The sequence below is a fragment of the Macrotis lagotis genome, chromosome 1, assembly GCF_037893015.1.
Source record: "Macrotis lagotis isolate mMagLag1 chromosome 1, bilby.v1.9.chrom.fasta, whole genome shotgun sequence".
Lineage (NCBI taxonomy): Eukaryota > Metazoa > Chordata > Mammalia > Peramelemorphia > Peramelidae > Macrotis > Macrotis lagotis.
In genome coordinates this window covers 227,672,789-227,687,104 of record NC_133658.1, presented here as the reverse complement: position 1 = coordinate 227,687,104, position 14,316 = coordinate 227,672,789, and the positions used below count along the sequence as shown (strand labels likewise).

The 14,316-nt window shown below is 31.4% G+C and overlaps 1 protein-coding gene across 3 annotated transcripts in view; it reads left to right on the top strand.

Annotated features, from left to right (window-relative positions):
• Nucleotides 1-14,316, top strand: part of STRN (striatin) — a 172,898-nt gene that overhangs the window by 78,655 nt on the left and 79,927 nt on the right. For all 3 annotated transcript variants that reach the window (XM_074209698.1, XM_074209700.1, XM_074209699.1), the window contains exons 4-6: nt 1,081-1,159; nt 8,581-8,751; nt 11,261-11,390. In XM_074209698.1, the coding sequence (XP_074065799.1) occupies nt 1,081-1,159; nt 8,581-8,751; nt 11,261-11,390 (380 nt within the window). The remainder of the gene's footprint in view (nt 1-1,080; nt 1,160-8,580; nt 8,752-11,260; nt 11,391-14,316) is intronic.

Below are 14,316 nucleotides of genomic sequence, written 5' to 3'. Positions count from 1 at the left end.
GCTACTAGCTTTTTAAATTTAAAAATTTCAAGTAACAAAAGTTCATGGGTTTTTTTTTAGCACTGAGATGGTGTTCTGGACCAGGAATCAGGAAGATTTTTCTTCCTGAGTTAAAATCTGACTTTAAGCATTTACTAACTGTGTGATTCTAGGAAAGTTATTTTATCCTGTTAATTTTCTTATTTATAAAATGAGCTGGCGAAGGAAATGACAAACAACCACACAATGGGTCACAAAAAGTCAGACATGACTGAAAAAAACAACTAACGGCAATTTCAGCAAATGAAAGTTCAGGTGCACAGATAAGCCTCTTTCGTTTTCTTTGTGTTTTATGTTTGTTAACAAGTATCTTCATAATAAAAAAGAAAATGAAAAAAATTGGTATTTGTTTCCTAGTGTTGAATGCAAGTTCTAAAGAGAATAAAAGTTAATAACTCAAGGATCTTTTTGAAAGTGATTCCTTTGACAGTTTACAAACACAATGTGTGTGGATTGAAAGTCTGATATTGGTCATCTTTTTGTAATATGTTTCCCGAATTGGGTTGTCTACCAATTTTTTTTTTTAGATTTTTCAAGGCAGTGGGGTTAAGTGGCTTGCCCAAGGCCACACAGCTAGGTAATTATTAAGTGTCTGAAGTTGGATTTGAACCCAAGTACTACTGACTCCAAGGCCGGTGCTCTATTCACTGCACCACCTAGCTGCTCTCGTATACCAAATTTTTAATTTGGTTTTCATCCTGTTGAAAGTAAATTAACATTCCAACTAAGTATTTTTGATTCAATTCATGTTTTTATGAAGAGTTATTAGTGGAAGAAAATCTCTAGTTCAGCTTAAGGTAAGGAAGAAATTTCTTGCAATTCTGGTGCTGTCAGTAAAATTGAACAACAGCCATAAACTATATTGAATTGAGTCATGGAAATCATGTGTTAAAAGAGATTTTACATCTATCTTTTTTAAAGTGTTTATTGATCATTGCTAGTTTTGTAGTCTTATTCTTACAAATTTTACTGTTTTTATTTAAATTGAGATGTCATGTGAAATTTAAAATGTCAATTTTATTATTATTTAATGTTTTCTAGATGAAGGCAATGAAACAGAGGTGCAACCACAACAAAATAGCCAGTTAATGTGGAAACAAGGAAGGCAGTTACTCAGACAGTAAGTATTCTATATTTAGTGTCATAAATTAAGAAAGAGAAGAAACCACTTAAAAAAATTTCTTGAGATCTCCATGTATATATATGTTTTTATTTGAATTGAAATTTGGATTTAATAATGTGAACAGTTATTAGTAATTTAATAATTTGTTATTTGTATTTTAAAGCTTGTACTTAATTTCATATTTTCCTTAATTTATATTTAACTATTTTCTGTATAGGTACTTAACTTTTTTTCCATTTGGTGTTAAGTAGTTAATGGGAATTAGTAACTTTATCAGAATTAGTAACTTTACCAGGGAGAACAAAACACGTGTTAAAAATTTACAATTATATATTCCATATGTGGCAGAGATAGATAATAGGCAAATTATAGGTAAGCTGAAGGATTTGTGATTTAAGGAATATTCTTGATACAGAAAAGCCAATTCAACTGGTGATAAACTCTTAGAAGCTAGATGAGAAAACCTATATGACTATTAAAAAGAAGGTGCTAGTGTTTGGAGTAAATAGAGTTGACTATATTCAGCAGAATACTTAAAGCTTGTGGTTCAAAATGAATTTCAGATAGAAAATAACTATAGTGGATGGTTAGAACAGTTAGAAAGTATTCTTACTTGGAGTATTGGTAAAATATTAAGATAATTAGAACAAAATCAAATAAAAATAACAATATTTTTTCAAGAAGGGGGAGTAATGGCCCCATTGGATACACCTTAATGATATATGTGGAGTTACTGCTTAAGCTAAGGTCCTCAAAAATAAAGATTTAACAGTAGGTGAATACAATTGCTTTTTAACTAAAATTGCTGTGTATTTTAATAAAAGTAGCTAATTATTACTGTTCACTGTATAAACTACCTTTCCTCTTTGAAGATGATGCAAATGACCCTTTGAATAGTTTTTTTTGAGTAGTGTTACTAATGAATTAGGGATTATTATATGATTTACTAGAGATACTATTTCATTGAAATTTCAAAGAAGCCTTGGTTGGCTAGCCATCTGGAAATCTATTCTTATCTACCATATTGTTAAATGTAACAAATTTGCTTATTGATTAGGGTTAGATGATTAATCTATAGTTAAGTGAAAGCATGAAATTTGCTATTCCTCATGGAACTAAGACTTAAAATATAGTAGTGCAGGTATATGCAAACAAGACACAAATTAACAGACCGTATCAATATTTCAAAGAGCTATGATTGTAAGTATTGACCATATTTAGAAACTGTAATTGTATACAAACTGAATTAAGGATAGAAAATAATTATGGTAGATGGTTGGAATAATTAGGAAGCACTCTCAGTTGAAATATGGAAAAGATACTAGTCAGGATAGTTATAATAAAATGGAGTAAAGATAATGAAATATCATTTACATGAATACATACCCCATAATTAACTTAGATATTTGATATTTTTAAAATTAAGCATTTAATTTTCAATTATTCTTATTCACATTTATCTGTGTGCTCTAGTCAGACTCTGTTATCTCTTGAATTCACTATGTTTTGCAGTTTTATATCATCCATAAATTTGATAAGTACCCAATCTATGCCTTCATGAATATAATTTTGTAAATATGTTAAACAAGGAAGTATACAACACTCAGGAATTCCATTAGAGACTTAGCTCCAACTCAGCAAGCATTTATTAATTGCATATTATTTGTGATACTTCTAAGGAGGCTAGGAATACAAAGGTAAAAATAGAAAATAATCTGTTCTGAATGAACTTATTTTTTCACGTAAACGGGGAAGTAAACACATGATAATTATGAAAGAGTAATGTCAGGCGAGTACATCAGGGAAGATTTCCTTTAGGAGTTGGTACTTGAATGTGGAAAGAAGTAAAGATTATGAAACTGTTGCTAGCAATCTGTTTTTGAATTTTTGGGGGTTCTGGTCCTTCGGGCAGTTCCAAATATATCTAACTGTTCTTTTGTAGCTCAAAATTAATGTTAATGTTTTGCTGAAATTCAGTTTCAAAAGTTTCTCTTTTTGTTGGAGAAAATTGTTTAGGTGTTTTTTTTTAATTTAAGGCAGTGAAGTTAAGTGACTTGCCCAAGGTCACACAGCTAGGAAATTATTAAGTGTCTGAGGCTGGATTTGAACTCAGGTCTTTCTGACTCCGGGGCCTGTGCTCTATCCACTGTGCCACCTAGTTTCCCCATTCTCATCTATTCCTAAGGGAAGTCAGGGAAAAAAAGGAAGTTGTAGTTAAATGAAAGGATGTCTTACAAGCTTTTTTCATTGAGTCAATTCAATTAATGTAGTTGGTTGAGTTGCTTTTGTTGTAATGTACTGAGGCAAAAAGAAACATCATTTTACTGGTCATTTGATTATTTAGTATATCAGAGATTTTTATTAAGTATTTGAAAAGATAATGATAAAAATAATTGTAGATATTCTAACATTTGTTTCAAGGGCTGGAAGATATAGAGAAATTCTGTGAAGGATATGATAAAATACTTCAATTTAGTCAAAATATACTAAGTTCTTTGCCCTTGGTTCAAAGGTGGATATGGGGAAGACCACAAATATCTTGAATATATGGTTTAAGGGTAAAATATCAGAGAAAACTAAAACTGCACAGAAGTTTATTTTCAGATATTAATGCTTTGAGAAAAAAATTAAGAGACTATAAATGGGGAGCACAAAATAAAATGAAGTTAGTTATAACTGAATAGATAAAAAATTGATATGAGAATCATTTTAGTATCACTAGTTAGAACAAAGAGAGCAATGGATATAAAACAAACAAAAATGAGAAAAATAAATGGCTGCATATAATCAAAATAAGCTTATCTATTTAAAGAAAATATTAAAAGTTGAAAATCTTTTTCCAATGGGTAGATTGTTGCTATAATAAGGACAAAAAAGCTTGAAAATGGACTCAAGGGATTACATTCTAATGGGGGGAGACTACATGTAGTTTGATAGGCAAATCCAAGATAACAGTCAAAGTAGATGAAAGGTATCCTTATAGAGGAAAAACTAACTAAAACTTGATCACCTTGGTGATCACCAAGCGCCAACATTCGTTTAAGATGTAAACTCATGCTTCAAGTCTTAGAGAAGATTATGAGATTATGAGCAATATCACTTTATGGAGTAGCAAGAAATGATGAAAATGGAAAACATATTTAAAGAATGAAGAAAAATCCCCATGGCTTTTAAAGAAAGAACTGGCAAGAGGACAACAAAAAGATGAAAAATAAAATATGCCAAGTTTTGTAGTAGAATAGAAGAATAGAAGAAAACAAAAAATATGAAGAGCACAGGAACTAGAACAAATATAAAGAAGGAAAAGTTGACCCTAAAAGATTTTTTTCGTGTGTGTATTGAATAATTTCCTCTCAAAGTATCTGAAAGGAGAGGATGCCAAAAACCTGGCAAACATTTTGGATTCTGATGACTAAAAAAATGTTGCTAAGAGAATCTTGGTAACATCTAATGCATAGTCTTATATTCTCACCTATGCATAATTTCATAAAAATAATTTACATATACATTGAAGGTATTTATTATAAAGGCACAAGAGGGGAACAAGCAAGTTTTGGTGAACAATATTTTTATTTACACTATTGGTTGAATTATGTAGAGAATACCAATGCCAATTATATCTGTTGTTTGTTGAGTATTTGTTAGAACAACAACAAAAAAAAACCCAGCATCACTACCAATGAGGTGTTTACCCATAAATAGATCAAAATTATATAATATTCATTTGTTCGACCATGCTATGATTTTTAATATTCAGCAAGTAATAAAACAAGGAAATCTATGCTCACTAAAGATGTTTGCCATTACCAGGGAAGATACCTAGGGTGGTGTCTAAATAGAAGACTTCCTTATCCATGGTAAAGTCTTCAAGATGCTCCTCTTTACAATGTGATAATTGCCTGATGATCCACAAATACTTCAGAGCTTCCTAAATGAGATTGATAATAAGGCAAAGTTTTGCTTCTTTGTCCACAAGAAATAACTAAGTGAATGAATGCATTTACTCAGACATTAATGGAGGTTTTCAGAGGTTAAATGATATCTTGAAGGGCATTTTATAGTGAGGATTTTGTGTCTTAGTATGGATTAGCCTGAAGGAGTACTAAAGTTCCTCCTGACTCTCAAATTCTGTGCTTCTTTGGTTTAGATTGTCATATATTTGAATGGACAATCTGTGGAGTGAGCAATCAGTACATTTATATTGGAATGATATGGCAAATATGCATTGAACTGGTTCCAGAATTTAATAGGAGGCTCTATTTACTTCTATTCATTTTCCTCTTATCTCCTTTAAAAAAAAAACCCTAAAATCCACCATTTATTTCTTTGAATGATGATTTTTGTTTATGCAGCTTCAAATTCTGATTTACTGAATGTCTTTTTTTTTACCCAGTTATTCATCGTAAAAATGTCAAAAGTGGATTTTTCTTTTTCATCCTGTTAAAAGTTTCTAAATTGAATTTCAAGACTTTATATTCTTATCACTCTTGATTTTTGCCCCATATTTGTACCCTTTTCTTATTTATTACATTCCCTTTTACCATATATTAAATTCTTAGTAAACACAATATTCACATTCCTGTTTTGATACTTCATTTTCTAACCTCTTATTGCTCCTTGAATAAACTCTTACTTTGAAGCTCCAGTGTAAAGTGCTTTTTTTTCCCTATTCTTTTTAAATACTCTTTTTTTCCTTGTCTTTTAGTAATAATACTTGACTTTTGAGGATTTTGTATAATCTTTTACGAAATAAGGAAAGAGGAAGAAATTTTGAAATGAAGTAGGAAAAATGTTATTAATGTAGGTTTTAAGTTTTCAACTTTGAGACTTAACCACTTAGGCTATACATTTTTGTTAAGCTTTTATGAATATGACTTTCTGAAGTCATATTCAGAAGAGAAGAAATCACAAATTTTGGTAAAACATAGGATTTATAAATTGTATTGAGGAGAAGAGCTTATAGATGGAAATTGAAAATGAGAAAAGTATAATTTTTTTGCGTTATATTGACATTTTACACATCTATTTGCTATAATAGTCAATTTTGGTTCTACATTCTCTACATTTTGTAGACAAGCATTTATGACAGAAGAGCCTAAAGTTTCCTTAGGGTAGGTTTGTAGCTTACCTTTTCAAGAAAAAAAGACTAAGACAAGTATCCTGTTTAAGTTCTTCAGATGGAAGCAGTCTGTGCCCTGGAACATGTATTTTTTTTTTCTTAAAAAACATTCTCCATTTAAACACCAACATACATAGAGGCACATATATTTTATATATTTATATATATATATATATAATCAGGAAAAAAGATCATACATGAAACTGTGACTCATGTCATATCACTAGGTTTTAAAAAGACAATAAGATTTACATGTCACATTTAAAATTACTTGTGCTTCCTTTGTAACTCCCCTTAGTTCTCTTCATTAAGGGAAAAAAAAATTTAGTGCTCCTCTTTGAGGTATTACTAATCCAGGCTCCCCCCTTTACCTGACTCCTTTTTTAAAACTGGCAAAAAGAAAAAAAAATCATTTGTAACAAATGAGTTTACTAAATAAATAAATGTATTTTTGTCCATGTCCAAAAATATATCTCTGTACTTTTATGTCTTTTTTTAAAGCATGTTTTTCAAAGATTCTAGTTAATTTTAAATTTTTTTTCCTGGACCTGTTTTTCAGGTCATTTATTTTTGATATCATCTTTCTTAGATTTAATTCAGTTTTTTCCTTAATATTATTTGATGTCTTATGGAATCATTGATTTATATTTGATTTATCCTATTTTTTTACAAAGTTACTTGGGTAAGGTTTACCCCTTTGTCCTCACTAAGTTACTTTTTTTCCATATTCCTCCAGAGATTTCATTCATTCATTCGTTGACTTTTACTTCACTTTTTATGTGGTATTCATGTGGTCCTTTTGGAAAAAAATCTATTCTTTCCTTTAAAATTCTTCTTGTAGTTGTTGCAATATTATTTACTCCTTCTTTGGAGGAAATATTTAGATTTTTAATAAATTTTTACCCTATTTGGTAGTTCCCTCCCTGCCTCCCTCCTTTCCTTCCTTCCTTCTTCCCTTCCTCCCTCCCTTCTTTCTTTCCTTCCTTCCTTCCCCTTGCTTTAGTTTGAATTGGAGTCTTTGTGCCATGCCAAGCCCAACCCTTGGTTTGTGCTTTGAGGTTTGATAGTTGTCTATACTTAGTCTCTTGGGTTCCAGTGCTAATTTCCACCCCCAAGATTAGGTCCACTTGGATGTTTGAGGTTTGTATTTTATTTTAGGGTTTTCTATAAGGTTCTAGGGCCCTTGAGCTTGGGTTATTCTGTTCTGATCACTGCTGCACTATTTGCTAGTTAACTAGTAGAATTTCCTTTGGCTGGCCTTATGCTCACCTTTAATTCTTCCTGCTTCTGTAGCCTAGGCCTTGAAGGCTACATGTGCCCTTAGTCATCTCTGTTTGAATTGATAGACTACTTGTACTGCTGGGTCCCCCCCTTCTTTTGCCCTTAGGCTTCTGGCTGATAGCTTGTGCATTTCTGGAGTGTGCAGAGTCAGTTTAGTTTCTCTTTGAATTTCTTGATCATTATTTGATCTGGGATAACCTTAGAAGGTATATGGAGTGGTCTTCATCTTGTTCAAATAGCTCTCTTCAATGATTTCCTTGATATCTTTATTTTTTACATGTTCTAGTTCTTATACAAAGTTTAGAATAATAAAATTATCACCTTATAATGCATCCACTTAGATATTATTGAGTCTAGAAAGCTTTGAGTTCTTGTTCATAATTTTTATGTCCCCTGCATTTTAGTCAATATCAGTAGATGTTTTAACCTTGAAATAATATAGAGAACTATTGAAGTATAGTTTCATCTCAGATCCCCAGACAGTAATTCAGTAATATGGTTTATGTTTTTATAGCACTTGAAGTTTCTAAAGCATTTTGATAACAACCTTGTGGATAGGAAATACTAGTTACCATTTTACAACTGAGGAAATTGAGGGTGTAGGAGGTTAGAATATATATCCATGACATAATGAAATTATTTTTGAAGTAAAGATTGCAACCTAGGTCTCCTGACAACAAAAATTTGTCTAATTTTAATATAACGAGCCATCCTACTTCAGCAACTCTTCTCAGTGGAATAGTGAATGGAGCTATTAGGTATATAAAGGAACAAAGTCTTGTTATGATAAACATAATGAATAGTGTATTGTACATATTCTGTCTACTAGGTTCTTTGATTTTTCTCAGTGACCCTAGAGGCTGGTACTGTAAGAGCCAGCCAGCCCCATCTGCAGCTGGATGATGGTTTATTTGCATGTTTTGTTAGAATAGTATTACACTGTGTTGGGCTTAGTATAGGCAGTGAATTAAAAGATATTGAGATATTATGAATAATTGTATGAATCCTCTTTACACAGGTATCTTCAGGAGGTTGGTTACACGGATACCATTTTAGATGTAAAATCAAAACGGGTACGAGCTTTGTTGGGCTTTGCAAATGATGTCACTGAGAAAGAAAATGAGAAAAATCAAGAGTCAGTTATAAATGGAGCAGAAACTGAAATTCATAAAGAAACAGTAATGATTGGGTAAGTATTTCATCTAGAAAATGTTTACTCTAGTTCATATTAAGATAGCCACCTTGTAACCATATTTTGTTTGACTAAGGTTAATTTTTGGTTCTAAAATATGCTATGGAAACATTTTCAATTAAAGTTCTCTTCTGTTGAAAAACTGAATTTCAATCAATTTGAAAGTTTCAGTCAGTTTGCTTATTTTTAATCTGATAATGTTAAGAATGCTGTTGCAGTTTTGAAACTTGCTCAATTATGACATTTGTAGGTTTCCATTTAGATTTCTTAGTTTGCTTAAAAAGTCAATATCTTGAAACAAACCTGGATGCTATTGAGACCTTAATAAAAAATTGTATTTAAAATTTTTAGTGCACTGAAATTCATTTCAATTTATGGAAGTTTTACATTCCATTGTTTAAAACTCAGAAATTATATAAATAATTGAAATTATAAAATTAATTTCCAGATATAGAGGTAGTTTTTTAATTCATTTTTGTTTTTAATAAAATAGCAAAAAATCTTCCATGTTTGAAGTGGCTTTTTACATTTAGGTAAAGCTACACTGGCTATTTTATCATAATTTCCCTTTTGGTGTATGTATTCCAAATTTCTTTTTGATTGTATATAAAGTTATGAAATACATATCAAAGTATTTCATTGTTTTTTATTAGAAAACCAATTCTGTGATCTAGAATTAAAGTTTATGCCTTCAGAAGAGATGTAAGTTGACCTTTACATAGAAAATATACTGAGGACATAGTTATATTTAATTGACCATGGGGTGTGTGTGTGTGTGTGTGTGTGTGTCTGTCTGTCTAAAAATAAGAATCTTAAAAAAATATATATATACTCAAGTCTTTCTTGGTCATTTGCTTTTCTCTTTCAGAAAAATCAGTGTTTTTTTTTTTGTTTTTTTTTTTTGGTTTGTTTGTTTGCAAGGCAGTGCGGTTTTACTGGCTTGCCCAAGACCACACAGCTAGCAATTTATTAAGTGTCTGAGACCGAATTGAACTCAGGTACTTCTGACTCCAGGGCTGGTGCTCTATTCACCATGCCACCTAGCTGCCCCAGAAAATTCACTGTTAAAGAATGTTAGCAATTTTGGGGGTGGCTAGGTGGTGCAGTGGATAGAGCACCAGCCCTGGAGTCAGGAGTACCTGAGTTCAAATCTGGCCTCAGACACTTAATAATTACCTAGCTGTGTGGCCTTGGGCAAGCCACTTAACCCCATTTGCCTTACAAAAAAACCTAAAAAAAAAAAAAAAGAATGTTAACAATTTTTAAGAAAAGGTCCCTGAACTGGGGATATATAGTTTCTGTGTATCCATAGATCCTTTTAGCCATTAATTTTGGTTTTACTTTTACTCATACTCATTCCTCATTTTATCTTTAATTCAGAAGAAAAGAATCAAAATTATTATGGAAATCCCCAAAGGAGAACATCTAACTTTAGGCTTTTCGTGCTTATCTCTTCTCTTCAGACTGACCAGGGTGAAAGTGCCATTCTAATTATTTGTGAATCATTTCATCTTTTGAATTCTGATAAAAATTTTAATTATTCAGTTTTGTGATGAGATTTAAAATTTACACTATCAGTAGCTAACTACTTCAATATGAATGAAACCTTCTATTTTGCATCTAAAGTATTTAAAATTTCTTCAGTAAGTTGCATTCTTTACATTTGGGAGACTATTTAATAAATTCCTGAACACAATGCAAGCCTAGTATCTTAAAAGAGCTCATTTCTAAAAAGGTAATAATTTTTCTTGCCATTAGATTCAAGCCTGAATATTTGCATATTATATCAATTCATTACCTCTAAATATCTTTGCATTTTAATATCTAGAGGGGAAAAGGATTCACAAGCTGAGATGAGATTTTGCTGCTTGTCTGTTTGGTTCTCCCTTTTCCTGTTTTTCTTCTCAAAGAATACACAGACAATTTGTTTCTTCTTCTAAACAAAAAGGAGAAGATGGAGATATTATTGAAAAAATAGTACATTAATGTGATATAAAGGTAGTAATCCCTAAAAAAATTGCCCTCATTTCAGAAGAGTTTCTTCACATGAGACTACAGACACCTTTCCCCTTCTCCCTCCTCAAAAACAAATTAGTCCTATAGGGAAAGAAAGAGACATTAATTGAACCTGCTTCAGGAGATAATTCCATAATTAGCCAATCATATTTGAATCTCAGGTTATGATCCATTGTTAGAGTGAAAGTTTCGCTTTCACATATAATGGCATTTGAGACAATGTCATATGTCAATAAGCCTGTTATTATTAGGAAAGCAATGTGATCCAAAAATGGTTTGAAAATATAGTAGTTTGGAATAGTTTTTCATTGCACTTTCCCAAAGCCATGGCTCCTTGGAAATTGTTGATTTGTATAGGAAATTCTAGTGTATAATTTGGGGTTGTAGAATCATGACAGATAATTAATGAGTACTTGAAATGTCATGGATTAATGCTTTCATTGAAGTTTACTTTCTGTTAATTACCTAAGATGTGTATACTTTAAACTAGGAAACCAGAGTTAACTGATTCTGCCTCTGTACTGGATACTTTCAAATTCCTTGAAAATGCAGACTTCAGTGATGAAGATGATGAAGATGATATTGATGGGAGAGAGAAAACCATCATTGATACTTCAACGGTGGGTCTTATAAGTCAGAAAATATAAAAGTGTCCAGATAACCAAATAAATGAAAAGTAAAGATCATTAATCCGTGACACTTTTTCTGAAATTATAAAAAAATTCCTTTGAAATTATTTTAAATTAGTATTGATCTTAAATTCAGAATAGTAACTTTTCTTTGAAAATCTCAGCCTATTTCACTGTTAACAATCATCAAGTATTCAGTTCAATACCAAAACATTTTTAAATGATTGGTGTTAGGTATTACTTTATTGTTATAGTATTGATACTGGTAACAGTGGAAGCTATGATAACCTGATGGAGATGAATATCATCTAGTCAAGTATAAACCCATATATAATATTGCATCTTTTCTAGGAGGCCTTTCCTGTCTTGAACCCTTTAAAGCTGTAGTTCTTAACTCAAACTATATAGACATTGATTTCAGAGGATTTGTGAACTTCTATAGGGAAATTTCTTTTTTTTAAATTATCACTAACTTCTAGCTGAAATTTAGCATTTCCTTCATTTATTTATATGCATTTTGAAAAGGAATCGGTAGGCTTCACCAACTAGACTACAAGGGAAAGTATGATAAAAATGTTTTTAAGAACCTCTTCAGGGGTTTTAAAATTGTTCAACAACTTTCTAGGTAGGCCCAGAGTCAATTTACAGTAATATCCTGGGACTGATCCTGGCAATGGAGTGTGTATGTGTGTGTGTATACACACACACACAAAACTTGGCATTAATCAAAACTGTCACTGAATAAAGTTAATATTTAATGAGTCACTCTTAGTCTTAGGGTGTCCAATGATTCTGGTATGTAGCAATTTCTATCATAATACTCATTATGTAAGACTACCCATTTGGTCCACAGTTATTTATTATCTCTTGTTTATTTATTTTTTCCTCTAACTAGATTATAAATTCCTTGAAGGTAGAAAATGTATTTTATACATCCTTATTTGCCTCTTTTTTTTCCATACTCATAATTGTGTTTCAACACTGATATTATTACAGAATCACAGGATTTCACAGTTGAAAGGAATCTTAGAATATAGTCCATCCTTCCCAACTTGAAAATAGTAATCTTTGCAACATTTTGACAAGTAGTTTTCTAGGTTTTTTTTGAAGACCTTTAAAAGTTGAATTATTTGAATAATAGGTACATTTAATTTGGTTTAACACAAGCTTTTGTATCAGTCAAAAATATTTATTGTCTACTATATGCTAGCATTCAGACAGATACAAAGAATGAAACATTGTATTTATTTGAGTAAGTTACTTTTGAGGAGAGGGACTGATTTTTCTTTCTTCCAGGTATTGTACACATATTAGACTCTTAAATATTTACTCAGTTGAAATGAGGTGCAAAGCATACAAAAATAGATACTACAGCAGTGAGGTGCTTGCAATAATCATTTTAATAGGTAAAGAGGGACATGAGTTGAATACAAAGTAACATTTATAAAGGGGAGAGTATGATAAATGCTGCAGAAATCTAGGGAATGTTCTTTTAAGAAATTTGAAGAGAGTGATCTGTGATTGAGAGACAGAGATAGGGAACAACTTGATAGAGGAGCTGAGACCTGAATTAGTCCTGAAGGGAAGAGAGAGTTTTGTAAGTGAAATATCAAGAGAATAGAAAAGGGATCTCCTTTGGGGTAGAGGATCAAAAAAGCAAAAGTGCATAGATTGAAAAATACCAGCTGAGAAGTGGGTAGAGTCTTGTCTGGTTAAAAATGTAGCTCATGTGAATGAAAATAGTATATCATATAGTGGAAGAGATGGATCAGAGACAAATTGTGAAACATCTTGAATGTCAGAATCAGGAGATTATACTGAAATGATAAACCTTGTTGATTAATGAATCCCTATTTTTGAGGGAGATTTGTAATTACTCTATAGTGGTTTTAGTGTTGTCCCCTTTTTTCCACAAAATGTTTTGATTTAATGGTCTTGGCATTGTGATAGAATTTTGAAAGGTGACTTTACACAGCACTCTCTCTCAAATCCAGTGCTTTATCCACTGTGCACCACCACAATTTACTTGCATATAATGGCATCAACTCACTGATATCATGGTCTTCAAGAACGAAGGACAAACATAAATCAGAATTTTCGTGAGGTGTGTTCCATTAAAAATTATTTATTTTGTTAAAATTACTTATTAAATTACTTATTTTATTAACCAAAAATTTTCAACTGCCATGATACATGGTACACATTTTATTCTTGAAGCTCTCATGATTTATTGTAATAATTTGCTTTTTCATTTTTAAACTAAAATGACTATTTGAGACAAATACTTTTAAGGTCCTTCTTCCATCATTGATTGAGACCAGGATGGCAAGTATATTCTGTACATGTTCATTTGGTCTTTGGAGATTTCTGGGCAGATTTTGTAATTTGAGATTTCCAACCAGTCTTCTTATAAACCAGCTTCAACAGTCTGTCTCATATCATGAAGAGCAAAATGATCCACTAGTTCTACTCCATACCAATGACTTAGTCAGGGACACAGAATTGTCCCTTTGACATAGAGATATGAGGGGTAAGCTGTACATTTCATGCCAGAATCAGGCCTCATAAGATCACTTGGTTAATTTTACCCATTGTTCTTATCTTAATTATATATTTAGGTTCCAAAGATAATCCATACAATTACAGGAGACCTGGACTGATAGAATTTCACATTTAACTCAAGGTGAAACAGTAGTGTGATATGCTGCTAAAGTGCTAAAAATGGTAATTAAGTCTTAAGACATTATTATAGAACAAGAAGTAAGATTAAATTGTTCTAGGTTCTCTAGGTACAGAACTAGGAAAGTGGGTGAATTTCATTGGAAAGTTAGATTTCTTTGTAGTAACTTTGTAATGTTTAAACCTGACCAGAGAGGGAATGAGTTGTATTATAAAAGAGTTCTTCTTGTGACTGAAA